Raw genomic sequence first — 26,321 nt, 5'->3', positions numbered from 1 at the left:
ATTCTGTTATAGAATAAGAGTTCGACATTTTTTTTTAATATATATTTTTCGCAAAATATGACGTCTAATATGAAGATTTGGTAGCCAATTTTTACGTTACGTATTCGTGATGACTCTTTACTGACTCGAAGGAATATTAATCTCGCAAAATTCCATAGTAAACGAGTGCCGGTGCAATATTTCTACTCATTATTTCGTATTGTGCATCACTCGATACATTTTCCGAAATGCAAAGGAATGGATATTTAACTCGCGCGAAAGTCGAGTGATTAAAGTGCAGCTTCAGAAAGAATTGCTGACCATTACGGCACTGTAAAAATTTATAGGAACAACATATGGCGCCTGTCGCGGTAGTTTCTTGAACATTTTCTGCGATGACAAAAATGAAAATATAAAGTGGATAATATACACATATATTTGCCAGATGTTATCAAAACCAAAAACTTTTATATTATAGGGGAACGATTAATCTAACGTGCTAGCTACAAATACTATAAATCCGCCCTCACAAAGGTGATACTATCGATCTCAAAAGCGCATTTCACAAAAATCAACGACTCAATCGTAGAACAGGCGCATTCTAAACGTTTGAGACGAAAAACTTCTATTTACGATACAGAGAAGTTAAGGGGAGAAATTAACTCAGTATAAAAGTACTCGAGCTAAAACAACGTTTCTCAAACTTGTTCCGTGGCTGAAAAAGTATCTGGTGACTCGAAATAGAGCTGTGTCTGTAATTTATCACGTCAAGCATCCCTCGAGGCGAATTGATCAGGATAAAATCGGGAATGGAATTCTCGCAGAGAATCTACACGAAAGCATGAGAAACGCTTGTGCAATTAAACGAGATCTACTTACGCAGACGAGCACCAATAAACATTTCGAACATTTTAATTATGCAAATTTCAGTCAATTCGCGTGACTTTAATTTGTTTTCGGCAGTTAACTTTTACATGTAATCCGTTCCCGTTATAATTTCCCCTAGAATTATTTGCCGTTTACGAAACGGGTCGATTTGTAGCAGAGACAGAATATTCCGCGACAACCGTTATTAATTAAAAAGGTCAAACAATTACGTAGATACTTTACGAAATATTGCCTGTTCATTTACTTTTTCGTACAGTAGACTTATCAACGCTTTTAAAAATGATACGCATTGTCCGTCGTACAATACGTAAATCTACACGGAAAGAAAGCTGTAAACCTTCTTCACAAACCAAGAAGTAAATTAATCACTACATTTTGTTCATCAGAAATCAAGTTGTAGCAAAAAATATCGAACGCTTTAAAGATCTACGAGCGAAAGAAAGAGGGAGAACGGCGGAAAAGAAATTTCGTAAGACTACCGAATGCTATTGCAATGCTATACTAAAAAACTGTGTTCTGTGCAATCATCTATCGTTTCAGCGATTTTCGAGATACAGAACAGAACGGTGACTCATCTCTCATAGGAAGATTGTAACAAGTAGAAAATAAAACAAACCGAAATAAATTAACATTAATATATAACGTGACGTAAATTATTGTAAATCAAAAGTGCACGCTACACTTGTGTGGTGGTGACCGAAACTGAAGCAACGGAAAAGTATGAACAGGTGTCGTTCGTTGAATCTATTGCGACAGCTGCATGCATTCGTCAATCATAATGGAGAAAGTAGTATACGCGACAAAAACACACGAGCATACGTGTCAAATTAAAAACGAAAAATTGTAACACTTGATTATTAATTTTTCCCACTTTCTCCAGTGTTCTCTCTCTAGCGGCGAGGAGAATCAGTGCGCCTTAAATTTTTTTATTGAAAGAAAAGGAAAAATGTGGAGGAGTGAGAGAGAGAGAGAGAGAGAGAGAGAGAGAGAGAGAGAGAGAGAGAGAGAGAGAGAACAAAAAACAATCGTAATCGCTATCACTCGATAGAACAAAACGTGATAAGAACCAATCGCTCAAGCGTGCTCGACGAAGCGGATAAAATGATCAAATTTCCGATGTCAGTCTTGAGCAGCGATTCTCTTTAAGCACGTCGTTTCTTTCAACCGTCGTTTCGGCTTCAACAAGCGACTTTTCGTCAGCGTGTGACCGTATGTATTGCGCGTAATTTGCCGATCGAAATCAGAGAGGGCAGCTTGCGAGACTGTAGCATGGTTTTTGATTGAGGTGTGACTGTACCTCTTACGTGAACCATCTTGGGCAGTTCTGGCGGAGTGAATGTGGGGGGAGGATGGTGGTCGTCTGTAACAAACCACTACACATGTTAGCTACCCTAACTAATTACCTAAGGCCTAATCGCTACTCTATTGTTGGACAGTACTAAATCTGCGATTGAACGGCTTGGAAAGCGAAGTTCCGTTTCAGCATCGCGCGCGTCTATCGATCGCAGAATCAGAAATCGCGACAGCGGACTTTTCTTATTTTACAATTTACTTTCATTACTCTTCAGTAGCGAGAACAGAAATAATAATAATTTGTGTGCTTACCTTGAGCTACGATCTACAATGATAACGAAACATAAAAAGATTAAAATTTGATCTGTCAGCGTGTTAACCGTTGAATTAAATGTACTTATATACACGTATAGTCATATGTACATTAAGTAGATCGAACGGAACGATTATCAAATATGACAATTAAATATGAAGGTAAAACGTTTACGATATCAAGCTGAAACGGCCTTTCATTAATTCTAATCAAATACCGTGTACGACTACTGAAACTGTCGACAAATGTGTGTGTGTGTCATTTTGAAAATCTAATTACAAAAACCCGTAACAACGTGGACGTGACGTGCGAATGAAATCAAAAAGAGAGAGAGAGACAGAGACAGAGAGAGAGAGAGAGAGAGAGAGAGAGAGGGGGGGGGGGGGAGGGGAAAAGAGAGAAAAAATGAGAAAAGGAAAGAGAGATTCCACGAGAATCTGCATATATTAAGAAGCGATTTTCGTCCACGTTGCGGGAACGTTACAAGACACGGCACTAAAATCGACCTACGATCATAAACATGCAAGTGTGCCCAAATCATTCCTAATTCATGCCAAGGGTGACGCAAGCGGAGAAGACGATGTTTAACGATCGCACAAGGAAACCGATTTCGCTTGTTACTTACGCTCGCAACGCGCAACAGCGCGGTGTAGCGCAACACGTTGTCGTCTCCACTCGCGTCCCACACGGTGCTATAACGTTGTGTTCTAAGCATGCAGAAGAGAAGAAAAGGAAAAGGGAAAAGAGACAGTACATGAACCTTACGCAGTGAATATTTACTCGAAATTGTCAGTGCGCGTGCTTTTGTATCCTCCGGCCGAATGGGCGGGGGCGGGGGGGGGGGCGGGAGAAGAGGATTCACGTGCAAAACGATAAAGGCACGTGCGAAAGCTCGGGTAGAAATCATAAGAGAGAGAGAGAGAGAGTGTGCATGAAAGATTATCGAGCTCTTCTATACTAAAAGCGCAGGGGGGAATCCTTCTGTCTTTTTTTCTTTTTCGGGGGGACTTTTGAGTTTCGAGTCCGCGCGGGAACTAGCCGTGTACGAGCGAACGATACGGGGATGCGTCGATCGCGATTCTCGCGGGCGACGTCGTCGGGACCGACGGTGAGGAGTGTGGACGACGAATGGAGGAGGCTTATGATGCGCGTGTGAAGCTTCCCTTGACGCACTTACTCGAGACCCGTTGAGCGAAACAGCGCTAATTAGAAGCGTACGGATGTGCCGCGCGCGAGCGCGAGCGTCGTCCTCGCTCGAACAGTCAAAGTGAGTGCGCATCGAAGCGAGACCCTCCCGAGAAAGCGGTTCCAACCACGCTGGCACCGCTCAGAACGCAACCCCTCGTTGTACCTCGCCGTTTATGTCGCCGTAAAACGCAACATTACGCGAAATTCGCCGGGACGACGATACGTATACGGGGAGACTAACGGGAGGAGACAGTTCGAATCGACGAATAAACTTGATGAGACGCATCGGCGGAATCATCGCGTTCGCAAAGATTTAGAAAATTAATTGAGATTAAATCGAGCAAAAGAATAGACGCGCACCAGGAGCTTTCCTTACACGTTTTATATTGTTTTTTACATGAATTTAGACAGAGACAGAGAGAGAGAGAGAGAGAGAGAGAGAGAGAGCATCGCACACTGAGAGAGAAGTATATGATATTTGGAACTATAATGATGGCAGTAACTAAATTATAGTCCGAAATATCATATTTGTAGTAAGTATTACGATAATATCGGTAATAATTACGATATAGGCACACTATAACCAACTATATAATATTTTTACTAAGAATTATAGTAAGTTAAACTAAAATTATTGTATGGATGGACAAATATAAAATGATAGGTAAAGTAACTCTTTTATATAGTCAATATTACCAGAATATTTGCTAAATGATGACAGATGTAACTATACGAATATTAAATCTCACTATATTTGTGAATGAGAAATTACCATATATGTGGTAAAAGTAACTAAACGATTATTTAAGACAATCATTGACTATATATTTGCGTTTATCCTACTATATTTTGCAGGTTCCACGAACTATAAAAATATGGTTGACGCCGAGATGAACTATAGTAGAAACATAGTGAGATTATAGTTAATTCAACTATATCTTTCTATCAGTGCACCCCCGAAAATCTACGTAAAATCGTAAGAATCCCCTTCGTCTCTTCGGGTGCGCCGTAACGTAATTATTCCTTAAACCGACGTGCAACTGACTTTAATACGATCCCTCCGTGAGCTCCACCCGTGACTCGACCCGAGATTGACGTGCCCGTAACGCGTTCTTCCTTGTGAGGATCCAGCGATACGAGCCTCCGACTATCCTTTTTCTCTCTCTGTCGATTCTCCGCGACGCGCGACGCTCCGCAACGGGAAGAGACGCGCGTCTCCGCGCGTACGATCGAACGCAATGGGTCTCGTCCCGTAAGCTTGAGCCAGAGCGAGTCGATTCGCAGCGTTTCCTTCGGAGATGAAGCGAGTCGGAAAATCGGAGGATCGATCAAGCGGCGTGTGTATTTGAATAAACGTGCACAAGGTGGTACGCTTCATCGGCAGGTGCGCCTGCGGTGGTGACAGCGTGTTGCACCGTGAAATCGACTCGACGTGGAACCTACCCGCTCGCGCATTAGAAACACGATCAACGGTTTCTACGACGCGCCTTGCAACGCGTGCGTGCAACGCGTCGCGCCTATAAAGTCTGAACTTGCGTCCTCCCGTGAGAGACAATCCTCGCGCGGCCGCGGCGCGGCACGTGTACGTGAGAGAGCGACAGTTATACGTATGTAAATATGTATACAAGAGGTAGGAATGCATATAAACGTGTTAATTTTATACATAACACACCGGCGCTCTGGCTGAACTTACTTGCGTACGAGAGATCTTCACCTATGCGGTAGTGGAGGAGATGAAGAGAAGATAGTTCGGACAGATAGAGACACATATAGAGAGAGAGAGTTAATTAAAGAGTCTGGTCTGGCGGTTCACGTGTGTGTTAGTTCTGTCGTGAAAACCCGTGCGCGCGCATGTGTGTGTACGTATTAATACGCTGCTTTTTTCCTTTTACTCTCTTCGCGTCAATCCACCGGTGTATATGCGCGGCTCGCGTGTCACGTGTGTGTATATGTATTTATATATATATATATATATGTGTGCGTGTACGTGTGTGCACTTGACACTTAATGCGGATGCTGATAATGCGTGTTCCGTCTGCGTATGAATCGAATGAGCCGCGTGATATGAGCGTGTGTATGTATTGCGTGTAGGTGTGTATTACGCAGCTCGAAATGAGCGATGCGAGTGACAGTGTGGTGGAGATTATTAGTCGTCGGCTCGCCGATAGTCCTGTTACCTGCGTGTTACCTCTCTTACGCGCGCATCGCTCACGTGTAATTCCGTCGTATCGAAACATCGTGAGGACCGATGCTCGCGAGATCGGCGAGCGTCGATCCCCTTCTAAGCGGGAAGAAATTGAGAGAGAGAGAGAGAGAGAGAGAGAGAGAGAGAGAGAGACAGAGATAGAGAAAGAGAAAGAGAGAAAAAGTAAAAAAAAAAAACGGTATGGCAATCGGAGTAACGGATATGAGCGACGGTACATTATAACGTTTTCATCGATATTTACGCCGATGGCGAAGCAAATTGCTCGCGAGGCCGCTCCGATAGCCAACGCTCTTTTTTCTTTTTTTTTCTTTTTTTTTTTTTTTTTACGGCGCGGAACACTCGTTGACGCGCGCGAAAGTGCATTATTTCGCCGTTAATCGCTCGCGAGGGGAAGGAGGATATAACGTTCATCTGACCATAATAAAACGAATAGGCGCGATCGCGCGGCGTTGGTCGGCATGACGACGACGGATTCGCGTACGTTCAAAGAGTGCTCTGCGAACTTTCGGGGGACACACATACGTAAGTAATTCAGGTACTTCATAAAGCACGGCGACACTCATGATTGTCACGGGACATTTGCTACGACGTCGAAAATATTCGAGGGATACACCGAGGCCGAATGTTACAGGTTACGTGTCGGCGATTACATTTTACACGAGAGTCCTTCGGTATCAACGTTCGTTGTCTCTCTGCCACAGGACGGGTTATATAAAGTTCCACGCACAATAAAGAGGACTAGTACTAAAGTATTCGCTAAGTTACACGTCGAGTTATATATTAGATATCGAACACCGATGCAAGGTCAATTGGAGGTAATAAGTTTCAGACTCAAGGCAGTCACATCACGCGGGTTCTCAATTGAATTAATTTCAATAATTCACTCACAACAATAACCATCGAGTAACATTTACAAACTTTCAGGAGAACTACATTCAAAAACGACACTGATAATATAGTAGTAGTGTGTAATCTCGGTTGCAAAAATAGTTAAGAACACCACACCAATAGGGACTCAAACACTAACGACGGTGTCTACGTTGGAACCATTTATCAATTCGAAAGAACTTTGGCAGATTAGCACAACGACATCGATCGTTTCCTTTCTTTTCTTTTCTACTTTATTTTTCATTGTCACGGGTCTCGTCACGGGAGATGTGGACTTTATGACAATAGAATGGACGTTACGCAATTAGCGACAACAATCTCTGTGGCGTGTCTCTCACACACACACACACTACACACACACACACACGTTGTGCTAGTCTTGTTTTACGGGAGATGTGGACATTGATCTTCGTTGTTTCGTCTTTCGTTCGAAAACGTTTAATTTACGACTTAGGAATCGCGAAGAACTTATTAATGAAACAGGCCTTGACGAGAGAAAGAGGGAATCAGAGAGAGAGAGAGAGAGAGAGAGAGAGAGAGAGAGAGAGAGAGAGAGAGAGAGAGAGAGAGAGAGAGAAAGACAGAGAGAGAGAGAGAGAGAGAGAGAGAGAGAGAGAGAGAGAGAGAAAGAGAGAGACGGAAATTTATCGTCAATTACCAAGAGAAAAAAGATAAATAACATATAAGCGATCAGAATTTATCATCAACTCGTCGTAAAATAAAATACGTAAAATTTAACGCCGTATAAAAGTTACGAACGTTTATACCGAGCTTTTATAATCGTCAAGGCCTCTTCGTGAACTCGTTTCAAGATACATTGACTTTGATGCAAACTTACTTTCAAATTTGAATTTTGAACAACGCGCACTCGTTAAATAAACGTCGTAAAATCATTAACAAGACCGCCATGGGCATGACCTTTGAATCGAAGTTACTCAATGAGAAATTTGCTAATATTATAAATTTATATCGAGTACAAGAGAATGTGTATTACGCCGGAATTATACCATGCAAATGTTTCAATACATATCATGTGTAAATTCCTCTCCCGCCTTGAAATAACTGTATTATATCATAAATTCGCGAAGAATTTCACATATTCACATAAAAAAATTACAAATATATATTTTTATATTATAATGTATTCTTTGTGAATCGTTAGTGAAAACAGCAGACGTTACTTTTATTTGGTTATTCAACTTGGTTATTCACACACAGTTATAATTTCGTCAAGTTAAAGCGTTTCAATAAGAGCGCTAATATTTCGACTTAAAGTTATCGACTCAAAGGCCATTGCCATCGCAATTGACAAATTATAGTTTTCTTTTCTCTTCTTTTTTTTTTGTCTTCCTCTTCGCGCTTTGCAATCGCGTCCCGCCCGACGAGAATTTACTCTTCGCGAATCTCCGCGTTAGGATTAAGATAAAAAATGACACTTGGTACACAGTCTACACACGGGGGATACGTACTTGCTCTTCCAACCATCTGAACAGCTCGCACGCCTTTCCGGAATGTGGCCACTGCCCGAAGGGAGGAGAACCAGAGCTGTTAGTTGTCACACCAAAACAATGTCAACCTAGATGCGGGGGTCTCAACGGATGTAGGGTTTGGGGGTTAAATCCGTCGTCCCGATCGATATGTCACGTTTAGCACTCAGTCAATACACTAAGAGACTTATTTTTATGAAAAAAATCTAGACTATTAGAAATCGTTATTAAAAGTTATTAAAAATCGTTAGTAAAAGTTATTAAAAGTTACGCGTATTTCTCTCTTCTTTTCTTTTCCTTCATATCTCTCGATCGAACCTCTTGATCGAATTCGAGCTTCGAATTCGATCGTTCGTGTGACCAGTGTATTCACAATAGTCGCAATTGTATTCACAATAGCTCGATTGCTCGTGATTGCTCGTGGCAATAAGTCATGCGTGCGTATTTAGTTCATACAGAAGCTCTCGTCATTGAAAGAAGCATTAGAAGTAACTTTCGGAGGGAAGATCTGGCAAGGCCGAGCGTCGCAGATTTCATATGTCACGAATACATTCCGTTCCATAGACCCTCTTGCGAAAGTGTCATCGTGGCTTACTGTAACGTGACCTTCGATGGAGAGATTTATTATTAACACTGGTGTTACAATCATTGCATAATTTACTTCGGCCTACTGTGAGGGTCGCAACATTTAGAGATCGTATATCTGCGCTGTGCGGTTAAACCACGTATATCCAGGAGAATATCTCGCATTGTGAAAAAAAAAATATATATATATATGTATAGAGAGAGAGCGAGAGAGAGAGAGAGAGAGAGAGAGAGAGAGAGAGAGAGAGAGAGAGAGAAAGAGAGTGTGAGAGATACGCTTTCTCAAAAGTCAATATCGGTTGCAGTGTCGGCGTTATTGTTGTGATGTTGGTGAGTGGTGTCAAATATGCTCGATATGTGGAAAGGGGAAATGAGATATTTTTAGCCGATGTGTGTTCGATAAACCCTGGGCATCGATTATCATCGTCCCTGTATAAGCTGTATAAGCTTATGTCTTCGGTGCTTTCGGTTGCGTGCTCTGTACCCAATTAATCACTCGCGCACAGCGACATTGAAAGTATATCACGGAAACGAAATTTCACGTGCACGAGCAGAAGATCGATGTCGTGCTTAATAACGTACCTCCGCCGCGTGTAGATTCGTCTTTTTCTCTTTTTTAAAATATCCTGAATGTCGAAGTCGAATGGGAAGAAGGAATAAATAAATAATAACACGTAACGATACGTCCGGGCTTCTTGACAATTATGCTCGAAGTGAGAACTTGCGTATAAAGCATGTCAAGTAGAGTAAGAGTACATGTCGTATCCTTTCAACTGGGTGCAGAAAAATATTTTGTCAATGCAGCATATTCGAACACTGGCGCAAAATTCTCAAACGACGGGCGTCCCTAACCACAATCTAGTCTTGTAACCAATACTGCGACTTGCAAATCGAATCGGGTGAACGAAATAATGCCAAAATTTACTGCGTTAGCTTGACTTGAACAACGATTAATTATAGAACTTGTTACGCAAATCGAGCGATATACAAGGACGCTTCCTGCGAAAGTTGACACCAAGATGACTTTCCGATACCTTTGCATCTGCATTTTGCATTTTTGCGTGTTCGTACGACGACTCTTGGCGGGACAACTTTCACGAAGAAATGTCCTCCAATCTGTGCAAAAACAACGTTTACATAATAAATATATCAATATATATATATACAAGGCGACCCAAAGGGACCCAAAGAGACAGCGTTCAACTTTGCTGCTGATACAAAAGGGATATGTAATACGAAATAAGTGATATATTATTGGGCAACCTTATATATAGAATGACACCCCATTTCGCCAAATTGTCGCACGATCGTTATCAACGTGACGGATAGAACGTGTCGGAAGGTGTTTCAGGCCACATAGGAAGGAGTGCGTAATTGACGGGCGACAATTTGGGGGAATTGCGGCGCCAGGAGTAATGTAAATTATTAATAAAACTCCACGTAAGCACACTGAAACAACCGTTAAGAACGATAATTGTTAGCAAGCACCTGAAACACGGTATCGTACGAGCGAAGCTCGTCGATTGGTGATACGTGGCAGCCATTCAACGTGAAGACACAAAGTATACATATGTATATAGTCATAGATATATATGTAATATATATTTATGTACGGCTCGGCAACGTGCAAGAATGCGTTTTCTGCGCGGAAGCGACCACTGTATTTGCGATGAACGGAAGCTAAACGTTGCATAATAGTTGATCGATTTGCGACGTTATGACCGTCCGCTCGTCCAACCGGCGTGCTTGTTATACTCGGCCTCGGCCCATGTGTCGAAGTAGAAGAAGCGGCCAACAATGTTAATGCTACGTAACGTAACAGTATGCTGCTTTTATTATAAGAGGGTGATGCTCGATAACTCGCTCGTGTTATCAGCCATCAGCTCTAGCGAAAAGCCCAACGATAAATAGTACGAATCGAGCGGGTCCAAGTGGTGGATATAGAGAGAAACAAAGAGACAGAGAGAGGGAGAAAGTGAGAGTGAGAGAGAGAGAGAGAGAGAGAGAGAGAGAGAGAGAGAGAGAGTGAGAGAGAGAGAGAGAGAGAGTGAGAGAGAGAGTGAGAGAGAGAGAGAGAGAGAGAGAGAGAGAGAGAGAGAGAGAGAGAGAGAGAGAGAGAGAGAGAGAGAGAGAGAGTACTGAGTACAGGTAGTGTGGAGTAAGTGCACGGTGGTAGTGAGTCCGCCGGTCTGACTATTGTACATTCGCTATCACTTACGCCATCTTACCTCGTTAAATATCAGGTCAGGTCTGGCTGGCTCTGCCGGAAACGGTAATTTTCCGTGATATTTCGGACAAAGCGGTTATTGTTATGTGTAAACGTCGATAGCTGCGCTTAAGATCGAGATTCTCTCTCTCAATGGCATCTGACTCACTGACACGGAAAGTATATACCGATTCCGGCAGAACGCTTTTTCGTCGGGACAACGAACACGGGTCTGATACGTCTGATACGCGATCGACGCAGAAATGCAGAAATGTGATCTTTAAAAAGGCAAGAGTTGCGAACGATATTTCGTCGATTGAATGTTATCGAGAATCGAAACGTCGTGTTCGTTTGTGCCGACCAATTCTCGCAGGAGCTGCGACGGATGGGTGTGTGTGTATGTGTGTGTGTATATATATATATATATATATATATATATATATATATACGGGATATGAACGGGATAGAAGAGGAAGTCGGAAACAGGCATACCGTCGAGGTAACTGCTGTAGGCAGTGTTTCCCTTCACCATGCCGGTCTGCATCATCATCATCCCCACATCTGCAAAAATCCAGCGATCGACCCAGACACGGGTTTGTAAGTGTACAAATAAACGCATGAATAAACGTATTTACACAAGGGGTTGGGGGCAAGGAGGGCGGGGGGAGGGGGGCAGGGACATGAACGATCGACGCGTCTTTTAGTCACGTAGCTTCTGCGGAATTCGTATGTGCACGTGCGTGCGAACGGAACGATAAAGTTATATTTATGTGTATCATATCACACATGAACGTTCAGTTTCATCAAGAACGGATGAATACGCGATAATTCCTGCCGTCGACGAGAACAGCAAAAGTCCAAATTGATTCTACGGATCAACGCGTCGTCTCAGCAAGGCTGGTGTCTCTCTCCTTGGAAAGGAAGTGTTCCTGCGCGTACACGAAGATTCCGCGCACGTCGTTCACGTACGAATCCGCGCACGGCATTAGTCACAATATGAACGTTCAATCACATAAATAAAGAAACGGATACACTCGGTATACATAATCCAAGATAGGCAACGCTGAAAAGATGGCGAGAAAACAGAAAAGAAAAGCTCTCGCTCATCCCGGATAATGGTTACCTTCGGCGTCTCCTCCTGCTACTTCCGCCCAGCGGATTCTTCGGCGGAGGAGAGGTAGAAAAAAAAAAATAAAACACCTAGAATCTCGGATCGAATTAGCATCCGTCGCGTGTCACGATCGACATCGAGATCACGCACGTCGTCCGGTACTCGAGTGAGATAATCGAGTACGGGAACGTTGATTGCCCAGGGTTTAGGGTAGTACCGTTTCCTGTACATGGACGGTTAGGTCTGATCTGTGTGACTGGTTAAACGCAAGTCGCTATCGAGGGGGGAAACTCGTGTGGATGTAGTGTACATGGGTGTGTACGAGTGTTCGCCTGATGCGATGCGGTATGTCGCGTGTGACATGGACGGAATTGTCGGCGAGCGAGGGTGGCCCTCTCCGAGGTCTCTCCCCGAAGTGCCTGAGAACGGCGACGGCAGTGGCGGCGGCGGCGGCGGCGGCGGCAGCGGCGGCGGCGACGGCGGCGGCGGTGCCGGCACGGGGTCTCTCTCGTCGTTCGTGGGAACGAATGGGAATGCTCCTGCCGTTTGCGCACCCGCACCGGGCGATCCAATTTCACGATCGGCGCGCCGATTCGAGGACGAGAAACGCTCGACAAACGTGAGACAACGCGCGCGCGCGTGTCGGAGAGAAGACGCGCGCGGCTCGATCGCGACCGATCGATCGGCCGATCGATCGGCAAGAGATCTCATCGATGTCATAGCTAGTTACGCGTTGAAAAAGGAAAAGAGAGAGAGAGAGAGAGAGAGAGAGAGAGAGAGAGAGAGAGAGACGGGGTGAAAAAGAGACAAAGAGCTGGCATACGATCGAAGAAGGTAATTTCGGAAAAAATGGAGACAGCGAGAGAGAGAGAGAGAGAGAGAGAGAAAATAGACAGTGGGGCGAGGGGGAGGGGGCGGAGATGAAGACAGACAGTGATCGAGAAAGAAGCTGTCATTACCATTATGGCGTAAACGGGTCCGAATCCGGGAGCTAGTTCATGCATGCAAGGCGAGCGAGAGGGGGCACACACTAATAGTGCAGGCTAGTTTTCGTTCTCGGTCAGGTGGACATGCGCCAACTGACTGAACTATCGGGAATTACATGTCGAGCCGGTACTTCATTTTTCACCTCGTCATTTCACCTCGCGATCGGAGCGAGCACAGAGATTACTTCGGGTCGGGATCGAGTGATTTGATCGCAATGTTACGTAACATGGAGCAACTCGACCCACTCGAGTCCGAGCGAGTGCGGCGAGTGCGTTCTACTTGGACCACTGCGGAAAACGAATACGTCCGCTCTTTCGTGGTAGCTTTAATCGCCGCGCCGCGCCGTCACGATCGATTTGAGCTCGTTTGCGCGAAAATACCAATAATATTATACCGCGCGTACGCGTCGATGAGCCTCTCTCTCTCGACGCTCTAGAGAACGGTGTGACGGTGAAAAACGAAGAAGCACCCGATCGTAGCATCGCCTTGGGTATTGTGTCTTGCAATGGGGATCAGAGATGCAATCATCGTCGTATCGTGATCATCATCGTCATTATGATAATCACCACCTCGTAATCATCACCTTGGCTTGTATATGCAAGAGATTGGTCGAAGGCGTGTATGTATCGATGAGATACAGAGAGATAGAGAATATATAGATAAAGTGAGAAACGACAGAGAAAGAGAGAGAGAGAGAGAGAGAGAGAGAGAGAGAGAGAGAGAGAGAGAGAGAGAGAGAGAGAGAGAGAGATAGGGATAGGTAGATAGAGATAGATAAAAAGAGACAAAAAGATGGATAAACGAAGGAAAAGAAAGGGGGAGGGCCAAACTCAACAGAAGGACAGAGAGAGAGAGAGAGAGAGAGAGAGAGAGAGAGAGAGAGAGAATAGATCGCGCAGAGAGCGCGAAACAAACAGAGAGGGTTTCAGTACAGAGGCAGAACAATAATATATAGTATAGAGAAACGGTCGTAATAGGTCGGGCGAGTTAGTTGGTTTGATGCTCGGCGAATAGGAAGGGCGGTTCAAGAGCCAGATCGTATATATAAAGGGTAAAGAAGATAAAAGAGTGAACAAAAGTGAGTCAAGAGATAGTCACAGATGAGAGATAGTAAAGTATCAGACTTAACGAACGAGAGTGTGAGACGTTACCTAAGTCCCGGCCCCAGGAGCGCTGCTGCTGCCCCACTAGATCATATATCACAATAGGATGGTCACAACCATGTCACTTTGTTAATAGTCGCAAATATTACTGTTATCGCTCTCGATCGGACAGAGGTTTCAAGAGGGCTGAGCCGTCATAAAGGCAAAGGGGATATGAGGGGTCAGGTAGGCTCGAGGGCTCGAGGGGGTGTAGGCGGGGCTGGGGGGATAAAGAGAGCTTTCTGCGTGATCCGTTTGCGCATTTCCGTATGCATAATTTCACGTATAGACGTTACGTATAATCTCTTACAGCGAGTCACAGCGACGGCAACGCGACGGCTCTGTCGTTGACGGACGATGAGGGAGAACGAGGGAGATTAGCCGCGCGTGTGACTCGCAATGCTAACGATAGATCGAGCGCGTTCTATGTACATATGTGTACAGTTTTATATATATATGTATATGTTAGAGATATATAGACATATGTATAAACTCCGGTACAGAGAAGTACGGATACGTCGTTTAGTAGAAAATTTGGCAAAAATCGAGAAAAGGTTGTTTATGAGGATCACTGGATTAGAAAGACTTACAATTTTTGCACTTGCACTTCTTGATCAGAGTCTCGTCTTTAATATCCTCGTGGCATACTTTGCAATAGAACCACGCCCTGGGAACAAGAACAAAGGAGAGACATATTATTACTCGTGCTTGTGAATTGTGACGAAAGGAGATCGCTCAGGATCGCGCCAGTTCGTTCGACAGAGAGCCGAATTGTCCATCTGACGAGAAAGATCGGACAATTCCGTAGTTAAGTGTCTAATTGCGGAAAGTACTTGCACACTTGTTTTGCCTAACGAAATGGCGCAGATAATGGCAGAACCCTTCAATCTCAGTTCAAGACAACAGCAACGCGATTGGACGCGATTTCATCTCGTTTGGTAAAGCCTCATTCGTGCAACTAAATTATGATCAAGCTGCAAATGCGCTGAGCAAGATCAATCGAATGAATAAATATTCGAATGAGCCTCTACTTATATTGAATCTTCGTGTAACTCTTACCGCTTCACTTCGTCAGCAGATTGAGCAATGAAGAATCCCTGAGTATTTGCAGCGATCTTGGCACCACGTGGGTTAATCGAGATTTTACTGTCGGAGCCTCCTTCGCCTTTTATCTCGATGGCCAGCAGTAAGAGCTTCAGTTTCGTGAAGCACAACCTACGACGAAGTCATGCGTAATATTTGATGCCTCGCGCGAGTTGCTAATCGGGCGTCACAAGCTAACGGAAAGTTTCGCGCGTATATAAATTTTACTTGTTTCTTATACGATATACTCGATAGACGTGGTAACATTGTACGCAAGAGAGTGGCGATCGGCTACGTGAAGCGACTAGAATTATTGCAAACACGTCGTTGATAATGAGTTGCGTACTAATAAACATGATGATGCGCGATAATGTCGCCGAATTTCTCCGTGACAATAGCGTTTATCATACGAATAATAGAGTTCAGCATTTTCAGAATGATAGTTGCGGAATTAACTGGCGGATAGAATTCGCAAGAGCAAACAGAAAAAGTCACGATGAACGCACAGTTCCAAGATACTGTCTCTAATTGTATAAACTACACTTCCTTGCGCTGTTCCTTCGCTTCTAGCTGCAATTAGCGATCTTGTTACTGTCGAATAAACGAGGAAAGGGATTTTCTGGCGGTTTCATCGCGAATTCAAGCGAAAATTTGTCATGCGGACGTCACCCGATTCGAATCTGTTCGCGGCCACGATCCTTCCAATCAGTGAAAAAGACAACACTGACGCGATCGCGCGCTGTGGAGATTGCTCTCCGTTTCATGTCTCTAATATCGGTGTTCATAGTCCTTCCTTATCTTGAGAATGGAGGAAGCCTCGATGAAGGATTCCTTGAATCTCGAAGGCCATCTTATTTCATAAATAATGGATCTCGAGTCTTCCTTCCAGAAGGAAGAAAGGCTGCGTTCCGATATTCACTGTCTGTACTGAAACTCTATAATATACGTGACACGAGCTGTAGATTTTTAGTACTAGCAGCGGATATCGAAACGCGGCTATAACTTAGCATCAGTTTAGCAGTGCATATTGCAATATGGATAAAGATAATAAAAGCGTACATTATACGGAGCAAGAGCGAATGCTCTTGGTGCAGCTTGTCGTTGAGCTTACCGAAAAAAAGAAATAATCCTTCGTCAGAATTATGTAAAAATTCGCTGTCCATTATCCTTTTTTTCCTTTATATACTTACAGTTTGAAAGCGCGACATCACAAGTAAATTGTAATGGGACAGAAGTAAGTATTGCAGGTTGTGTTTAGTTTATTCTGCGCATCATGTTCTGAAAACTTATTGCACTTTTGTGCATTAGTTCAGCGAAGTGCAGCGAAAACGAACAGATTTGAGGTAACATTTCCTCCCGAAGGAAGCTCGTGACTTCCCTTGAGATAAGAGAGCCAGTAAGGCTTCTTGTTTGGTCAAGGAAGGTTTATGAAATGTAAAAATGAGGAATAAGGAATCCTCATTTCTCAAGGAAGGACTATGAATATACGGATATATGTCGATCCGTTCACGAGTTTCGTCTCCTTGACGTTTCGATGCGCTCGCTGCAAGCGAGCGCCAAGTGCACTCGCTGTCACGTTTGCTAGTCAGCTAGTCACGCCGTTCAGCGAGCACCACGTGGTCGAGCCACCACGTGGTGGCGATGGGGCTGCGCGACCTATCCGTGAGTGGGGACAAGGCCGCGACCCGTGAATTAGACGAACTTCTCAGAATCACGGTGGGGAATGCGGACGCGCTAACCCACCCACATGACACGATGTTCACAACAGGTGTTGATCTATAGCACGTAGCGAGTATCAACCACCGATCCCGGTTCAGCAGTGCTGTTCGATACGCACGCCGATATTTTCGTTTCTAGTAGTAGTCATAGAGACTTCCGCAATCAAGCGCTGGAAAGCTAAGACTTTCGCGCTTTTGATGCCCGAGCACGTGTTCATCGAAACGTTCTCATTTGCTCCCGCATCTACCAGCTCGATCTTTATCTACAATTCTGAAATATCCTATACAATAGATGAACAAAGTACCGTTGCATTTTTGCATTGCATTTACGCCAATTGCTATTAATATGAGAAATTATTCGAAATGACTAGCCCGAAGACAACTCAGTATCGTATATTTATTTGGAACAATGAAACTTGAATTTAAGAAGAGAAGAGCTACTGTGAAGTTTGCTGTCGTGTAATAATGAAATATGTGTGTACATCCTATTGAAGAATTATATATCTTTACGATACAGGCAACCTACGAATGTTACATTTATGCGAATGCAAGTTTCATTGTTTGTGCGACAAGTGTTAAATACAAACGGGACATAAAGTATATTTTCATGTTATATTTTGATTGAAAAATAATTTATATATATATATATATATATATATATATAGAAACATATAAAATATATGTGTTAAAAACTGATATAATAGCAATACTAAATCTCGTAAAATTTTCACAGAGATTTCATAATTTATTGTACAAGACTTTTCAAGAAAAAATAATATATAAAAGAATGATACAAATCGTCCGCCTTTATTTGTTGCACCTGATATTAGTCTACTGCATACTTCATGTTCGTTTGAAACTATTCGCGGATAATGTGTGTTAGATAGTAAGATACGTGTATGCACCCACAGCGTAACGGGACTTTGATTATCACCGAGAAAGATAAAACTCAAAGATCAATTTCAGTTGAAGTATCAAAGTTCTTCAATGCGCTCAACGACGATTTAAAAACAAACAGTGAAACTTATCAGTATTATTCGAATTTAATTGCATTCAATGCCCCGTTATACCACCTCGGCGATAACAGAATGTTAAATCATGCAAGCGTACGCACAACATATGTTAAGAGAGACAGAGAGACAGAAAGAGAATATATGATGAATTAATCACAAGCTATCATGCAAGAGAGTCTTATGTAGACAATCATTACTTATCTAACGATACGAGTCGAAACATGCCAAGAGATTGGAAGTTTCTATCGCTTTTTAGACTATTATGCTCTAACTTCCTAATCTACTTCAACGTCCTAGAAGGCATTTGGGAAGTTCCGCACGTCCATCAAAGGATCCAACGGATTAACTAACGTTTCACAAGCGTTTTATATATGTACGACTGTATACAGATATTATACGGCGTAAAGATAGTAAAGGTAATTATATGGTGTTCATTGTGAAGAGCGCTTCTTACAAGTAGATCTCTCACACACGCAAACCAAATGGTGGCAGTAATCCAAGTGTGCGCATAAATGAAAAGAGAAAAATTCGGAGGAATCGCGAGAAAGTCTTCTGTCTTGCGAGTGACGACGCGAGGCACTGATCTCTATACGCTGGCTGCAATGTCGCTGCGCAAACAATAGGAAACTCCAATTTTTCAACGTTGCTCTTCCCGCGAAATTCCCCTCTTTTGTTCACAAATATTTCAATTAGTCCCAGGAGATATTTCCATGGCCAATGTTTTCTTTTGAATGACTAAATTTTTAAGGATCGTGAATGTATATGTAAAAAATCTGAATTTTTATCTCAAATAGCTTATAACTGGAAAATCATTGAGAAATTCGAGACGACTTTCACATGGTTTCTTTAGAGGTAAATGAAGTGTTTAGAAAACAATCTCGGCGCATCCGGTGTCTAGAGATCAGTGACGCGATCGAGTAGGTAGGCGAATACGGTGCAATTCAGACGGCTGAGAAAGGCTGTCGATAGAACGGCGCAACTACTTTCGTCGTTAGAAATCTCGTGGTTCTCTTGGACGTAAAATTATTCATTGAACGAGCTTTGTATAGCGATATACACATTCCACACTGTTGACTCACGATACCGAGCAATAATATATACTGTATATACTTTTCACTGTGCCGCAATTATTTTTTCATATTATTTCGAATTATTTATGTGACATTTATATCTTTCCGCTAAGAGAATCGTCTCTCGTTGCGGTATCAATGCGAGAGAAAGACGTCAATTTTCTCTTTTTCGGCACATTCCTTGATTGTGCGTTTATCTTGTCGTACATAAAATACATTCTCCCCATGTACTTTCTCCGTGCAACGTACTCGATCCTTTTCACATAACGTCGTAATCCCGAAATCGCCGCGTGATTGCGATATTTCGATTAACTTTCATCGTGTGCGTTCCAATTTCAGCGAGCAGTTTTTCACGGGATTCACATTAGTATTCGCGGGGAGAGCGGCATGTTAACGCACTCGTACGTCGACGGTACTTTACACGAAAACGTAACTGCAAGTTCGATTAAAGACCGCTTTAGCGAACGGCGGCGTGAGCTAAGTGATATCACAATTTCACGATCCGAGTGTGACAGCCACGATCGAATACCATCCGTACATTTCTCCAATAACCTGTGTGTCAATGTGTTATACGAGTAATATAAATCTCACATACTTTTACACGGTAAAGAGCAGCAGGCATGCGTGTACAAAGAACGCGCATTGGTTAAAAGAAGATTAGAACGCTACATCTAAGAACACACACCATCACAAGGATACGGACATCGCCGATAATGAGACAAAAACCGACAAAAACCGCCCGTTATGTCACAAGTTACGAGGGTGTTCGCGTAAAGTTGCAAAGAAAAAAAGAAACATGAAAAATGGGATTTGCCCATCGAAGTTTCCCTTTCCCCGGGTTGCCCCCCTCCGCCTCCCGGCAAAATCAAAAATCCCGTGCGCACCCGCGTTTCTTTCTCATATCGTCATACGTTGCGCCGCAAAAAAAAAAAAAGTGGGAAAAAAACGGTGATGTTGCTTGTCGAAGCAGGATGTAGACGATTTACCAAGGCGAATGCGGATTTCGCAACGATATATGCACGCGCGCGTCTGATTGCGACTAGTTAAAAGTTCGCGGGAACGGCCGTCGGTCACGTTACGCTGCGACACGATATTTCGCCCGGCGATTTGAGATTAAAACGTTCAAGGTCGACGATCGAGTCATATCCGTGACATTTAATGCGCACATGTTATAAACTACGCGGCGGCAAGATCCACGTAGCGACTCTCCGCAATTTAACGGTCACTGCGTTTCTTTTTCCCCGTTACGACCACCTTACTGCCGCTTGTAATATTTTTCCATTGGAACTATTTTTTTTTACGACGACCATAAAATCAGAATTCTCGGAAAGTACGACCGTCCAACTTGGAATCGACGAGACGAGGGAAAAGTACGAGTATATATATATATATATATATCTCCTGTCTCCCTCTCCCCTCGTCTCATTGAAACATGTCTTTCGTGAATTTCATTATTTCCGAAATCACATTCGCAGTCCACTGCAAAAATGCAAACACGCGCGCGCGCGCGCCAGAAACGTCCGATGAGAAGTCTCGAGTGAAAGAAATGAGGGAAAAAAGGGAACACGCAAAAAACGAAGTGAAAGACTCGCGCGGGTCGCAAGGTAAACGGATCGAACGGCGAAAAGGGATTAAGCAATGCGCAGTTCCAATCTCGATATCAATTGTTCCGCACGGCAGTGCTCGTGGGGGGGGGGAGGGAGTGCGGGTGCATCGTCGTTCCGCGGTCGGTCCCGACACGGTCGTCACGCCGTTCCCGATAGAACATTTTCGGAATCGCGGCCGGATTCGCACGGACGCGAATCGCGTGCGCTGGTGTTTCCAGCAATTTCCGATCCAGACCCCAGTGTTTAAAACACTTTCGTTTCCGCGAGTCGATTCCCCCGTTGCCAATCAAGCGTCCCAATTATATCAAGCACGATCGGACTCGATTTTCAACGCCCTGACTGCAACGCGAAGTCCGCATTCATCTCCGCATCCGCGTCTCTCTACTTTAATTCTACGCAATCCATCCAGAGGTCTGTGCAGAGAATCTCGAGCAAAAGTCGAAAAACAAAAATCAAAAATTATCTAGACAAAAAAGAAGTGGGGGGGGGGGATACACGACCGAAAAAAACGGAGACGGAACGAAAAAAAGATTAGACGTGGGAGGTGGGGGAGAAGAAAATTCGTATAGCTCAAAACTGGACTACTCTACGCAAAATCCAAACAAAAGAATAGACAAAGACGATATATAGTAGAGACTAGTATAAAGAAAATCGCTCAAGGGCTAAAATAGACCGAGGTGAAGGGCGATATATATACGTTCTCGTGTACAGATATGTATGTAATATATATATGTATGTACGTCTCGCGTTATATATTGGGATACTTCAGTGTGTCCAGATAACTCGTAAGACCACGATAAGACAAAGAGATTACTAGAGAGACGGAGAGAAAGGGAGAGAGAGAGAGAGAGAGAGAGAGAGGGGAGAGAGAGAGAGAGGGAGAGACAGAAAGAGAAGAGAGAGAAAAGAGAAAGAGAGAAAAAGAGAGAGGAAGAGAGGGAGAAAAAAAGCTAGAGAGATAGACAGATGATTAGAGCAAGGAGAGAAAATCGTAACCGAACATTTCTCTATCGACAATATATGATTCCGTATGTATCTCGCTCCTTCGTACTGCATGTTGTATAAAATGATTCGTATAGCTGTCAATTTTCCGTGTGTATGTGTACTTGGGTGTGTGTGTGTGTGTGTGTGTGTGTGTGTGTGTGTGTGTGTGTGTGTGTGTACGTGTGTATGTGTGTGCGTGTATGTGCGTGTATGTGTGTGTGTATGTGTGTATGTGTTACCACTAGTGAAACTAGTAGCGCGAGTGTGTCTTCAATTATGTTTATGTGTGTGACAGCCGTTGTCAGCGAGAACTTACTCGCTGGCTTGGGGAAATGTCATCCCGGTAAAGGACGGGGAGAGGGTTTCCGTGTACATCTCGCAGCCCGTGCCCTGCAGGTAATCATTCTGCCACGCCTGAGTGTCCGGCGACTGAAACACCAACCAACCAGGCCCCACGTCATCAAACCTTTCATAATCCGCAGGTGTGGACGCGCGGCGCGGCGACGGGGCCTTTCCCGCGGCGAAGAGTATCGGCTCAACGTGTGAGCGAGCGCGCTACTCTTCGTGAGGGGGCGGGGGGAGACGGTATCAGAAAATGGGTCATTCTCTGTTTACGCGCGTCTGAGCCGGAAAAGGCTAATCGTCCGATCGACGCGAGTTCGACGGGAAAATTCGCCTAAGTTATGCGGCGCTAAAAAGAAAGAAATGAATCGCTCCGAGAGATCCGAGAGAGTTCTGTAAGAAAATCTGGTTAGAGGTTCCCTACGGGTCCTACGACGCTAAAAAGTACGAGACGTCCGCAGGATCGTACACACGTGTTTCGGAGTTAAACGCTCGGCTTGTTGCCGGCAAGCATCTTCGGGACGAAATGTAGGCTACGAAAACGCTCGGATGTTGATCTCGGCCAAAGCCGCCCACTATATTCATGTCGACGCACGACGACTATGCGCGCGATGATGCATTTCGCAATTATGGCGACCGACCAGGGTAAGAGTTATCACCGACGAAACGAACGACCGCCGGTAATGATCAAATTCCAGCAGCCGTAATTCCGGGCGAGCACGTGCGCACACTCACTCACTCACTCACTCACTCACTCACTCGCTCGCTCACTCATTCGGTCGCCGGATCTTACACTAGGAAAAATGTATTGTTGCGTGAACGAAAATTTTGTTGTAACAACAAAATAATTTGGTTAAAATATGCCCAACAAAACTGTTTAGTTCCTGTAAAACAAATATCTTGTTTGATCACGGTTTGTTCGTGTGACGTAATACTTTTGTTATAGCAACCAAAAATCTTCAACCATATGATTTTTGTTGAAAATACCATGATTTTTTCTTAATATATAAAATCTAAATTTTAATGCACAGAAAGACAAAGTAGTATCCATTGGGCATTATTTTAGTTTATGTGAGATAATATTTCGTTATTATGTAATTTTTATGGATAAAATAACTAAAATGCTTAACTTTTACATATGAAGTCTAAGAACAAAATCATTTGGTCCAGAGGACAAAGCAGAAATATATATTTAGATGGGACAACTAAATATTTTGTTATATAAAACAAGATATTTGGTTGCTGTTAAAAAATGCCTCAACTAAACAGTTTTGTTAGAGATACTAAATTTTTCTTCCTAGTGTAGTGTCAGACGCGTGTCCTAGCGTACACGCGTCTGATCCCTCCTCCAAATGTCTGTCCCATCCCTCTTTGCCACCCGCCCATCAATCGCAGCGATTCATCGATCGATCGGGGCCCAAAGCCTTTCTCGTCATTTTTCTCTGTCCTTCCTTCGGCTGGACTGACGTATCGTTTGCGCGCGAATTCGTTCTCCTAGATTATGTTGATCCCTTCGTGCGGCGTAGAGCAGGAGCTCCGAGGTCCTCTGAGAGCGCTCTTTCATTGACACAGGAGACGAGACGGCGAGGGCGCGTGTTCGATCTCCGCTCTTCGAATTACCATCTTCCGCGATGAAGGCAGGAGTCGAAAGAGGATGGGGGGAGGGGAGGGGAAGTGGCGTGACTCTTTCCTCAGAAATTCTAGATTCACAGTACAATACTTTCCCACTGCCCGCGTATTTATCTCTGACGTCAGCATCGCTCGTCAGTGTCGGTCGTGCTTTCGTGCGACGTGTGCAATTGTTGGGAGAATAATTGTCGCGAAATAAAGATGAAAATTCTCGCCTTCCCGCTTAATTCTCTCTAATGTATTATTTAACACTCAACTTTTTCCAATTACGCGCGGCGCAGAAACACATTCCGAGCTTCTACAAAGCGCATTACGAAATTAGCATAATCGCCGACGTCGGCCGATAGACACGGTCCGGAAAACGAAATTTCATTTTTCTCCGCGTTCCCGCGCCTTTCCATCCGCGACGAGATCACGACACGGGAAATGACGAAAATACGGGTCATAGGTCTCTCCTCCTCGCAGGTAAGTAACAGACGCGGCAGCACACAAACCCCAAAGCGAAATTGGCAACAAGACGTGGGTCAAAGGATCGCTCTATGAATCTAGCTGTTCCGCCGGCAACAAGATGGAGATATTTCGGACCACCGTATTTGCCCGGAGCGTACGTTCGCCGCAGCGACCTTACCGGGAAGTTTCCGACCTGGGCTTACCGCGCCGGCGAATACGGTAATACCGAGAGAGTTGCGTCGAAGAATAGCCTATGGATGCTCCACGGAGAGAGAGAGAGAGAGAGAGAGAGAGAGAGTGAGAGAAAGGGAGAGATCCGGTAACTGCAGTGCGAGAGGTCGAGCAGCGCCGTCGCCGCTCGGTCAACCGTCAAAACCTCCTCCGTCCACTTATTCGTTAATCGATGTTATTGTTACATCATATCATATCAATTGCATAGAAGGGTGAAAAATACAGATACGTTACTGAAGCGATGAAGGGGTGGTTTACATCGATTAGGTGTAGCACAGATACGGTATTTGTACAATATAGTAGACACTTTCATGTATCATATATTGCAAAATGCACACATGTATGCGCGAGGCGTCGTTTCGTTGCATATATGTGTACATATTACACGTATATACGTTTATGTATATAGCGGAGTGGAGCGTAGTGAGAGACATAGGCGAGGCGAAGCTTCATCCCTTGTTTTTTTTTTTTTTTTTTTTTTCCATATCCTTCCGATTCAAGAGACCACGGATACCTTCCACGAGCGATCTTCCTGTCGTGTTGCGACGGCGAGAGCAACGCAGCCGCGGCAAACAGGCTCGCCAACAGCCGGCCGAGCGAGAAGCGTTCAAACTCGCGTGAAATATAGACGACGACGACGACGACGACGACGACGACGACGATTTTCAAGAACTAGTTTCTCCCGCAGTTTTACTCTCAAAGGAATCGCTCGCTTCCGAGTAGCACCTCTCGAGACCCCATCGCAGATGATAGGGATGTAGGTGCGCGCGATAAAAACACAACGAGTTTGATTTGTGTCTTGCAAGAAAGAATAGAAGAACCGTTCGTCTCCCGTGGACCTTTTGCGCGCTCAGCGGAGCGACGTGATGTAAATGGAATGAACGGGCTTACCCTAACTTGACAATCCAAATGTAATCACGAGTTTCACCGTTCGCGCGTTCGTACTCGAACTGTTGAACGTCTGAGGTAACTCGTGATGCGCGCCGAAGATCTTCGTTCGACTCGAGCCTCGTAAAGCTCGTTGACGCTGTTGCAAACTCCAGAGTAAACGGTTCGCGAAATGGCACGAAATAATGCAGCGTGTTGTCGGGCGGATTGTCGGCGGGTTCGACGCGAGAGAATATCCAACACGACGATTGACTGTCATCCTCGACGTCGCTGCGTGATAATTAATACGCGTTCAACCGCGTCCCCCGTCCGTCCGTCCATCCGCCGTCAAAGCGCCGGAAAGTGGATCAACGGCGCGAAAATCGCGTGATGACTGAATTTCATTACGCGCACTCGGGCGAGGATATCCTCTCCCTTGCATCGTTCGATCGCGAGGAAACCGAGAGGGATATAAAGCGACCGCGGCGAGCTTACCTCCGTCAAACAATACGACCCGAGTTTCTAATTTTGAATCCCTCCGCGGCATACAACGCAAAAAGTCCATAAAAATAGCGGGAGACCGAGTCCCCTACTTTTCCTCATGAGACGACAAAATCGATCGGCGCGCCACGTGTTCGCTACGTCACTGCTCGAAGAAGAAGCGTGAATTAAAAATAATCACACACACACACACACACACACATGCGCGCGCGCGCGCGCGCGCATTGTCGACTCAACGGAATTAGCGGCACGGTTTCTCTCACGTATCTCCCATGCGGCGGCATGGCATCTTCCTTCGTCGGATCGCAAAAAGAGACGACGTCGCCGCGTCGTATGTACGTCGTCGCTCTACACACTACAATGCGAAGTTTGCCCTCGCTGAAAATTGCGCACGTCGAGCGCAAACAAACGAGGCGGCGCACCGATCGGAAACGGAAGACACGCAAGATCGCTCGGGGCGAGAACGGTCCGTGCTGTCCCTTGAATCGGATATGCGCGTGTTGCTGCTGGATGTTGGATTGATCCGTGGTCCGACTTACTCAGTGGCTTTCGC

General features: G+C 44.5%; 1 protein-coding gene across 40 annotated transcripts in view; it reads right to left on the bottom strand.

Annotated features, from left to right (window-relative positions):
• Window positions 1-26,321, bottom strand: part of slo (calcium-activated potassium channel slo) — a 112,549-nt gene that overhangs the window by 10,075 nt on the left and 76,153 nt on the right. For 10 of the 40 annotated variants that reach the window (XM_019840679.2, XM_011138602.3, XM_019840678.2 and 7 more), the window contains exons 11-17: window positions 26,308-26,321; window positions 15,333-15,488; window positions 14,864-14,940; window positions 11,526-11,594; window positions 8,225-8,275; window positions 5,355-5,375; window positions 2,165-2,227 (exon numbers count right to left, since the gene is read on the bottom strand). The exon at window positions 26,308-26,321 is cut by the window's right edge. In XM_019840679.2, coding sequence (XP_019696238.1) covers window positions 2,165-2,227; window positions 5,355-5,375; window positions 8,225-8,275; window positions 11,526-11,594; window positions 14,864-14,940; window positions 15,333-15,488; window positions 26,308-26,321 — 451 coding nt within the window. Of the gene's footprint in view, window positions 1-2,164; window positions 2,228-5,354; window positions 5,376-8,224; window positions 8,276-11,525; window positions 11,595-14,282; window positions 14,319-14,863; window positions 14,941-15,332; window positions 15,489-22,064; window positions 22,178-26,307 lie in introns of all 40 variants that reach the window. The other 30 variants (XM_025306564.1, XM_025306571.1, XM_025306560.1 and 27 more) reach the window with 18 other exon arrangements.

The sequence above is a fragment of the Harpegnathos saltator genome, unplaced genomic scaffold (genome assembly GCF_003227715.2).
Source record: "Harpegnathos saltator strain DR-91 unplaced genomic scaffold, Hsal_v8.6 scaffold789, whole genome shotgun sequence".
NCBI classification, from domain to species: domain Eukaryota; kingdom Metazoa; phylum Arthropoda; class Insecta; order Hymenoptera; family Formicidae; genus Harpegnathos; species Harpegnathos saltator.
The sequence above is the reverse complement of the archived record's forward strand: the minus strand, read 5'-3'. Positions and strand labels throughout refer to the sequence as shown.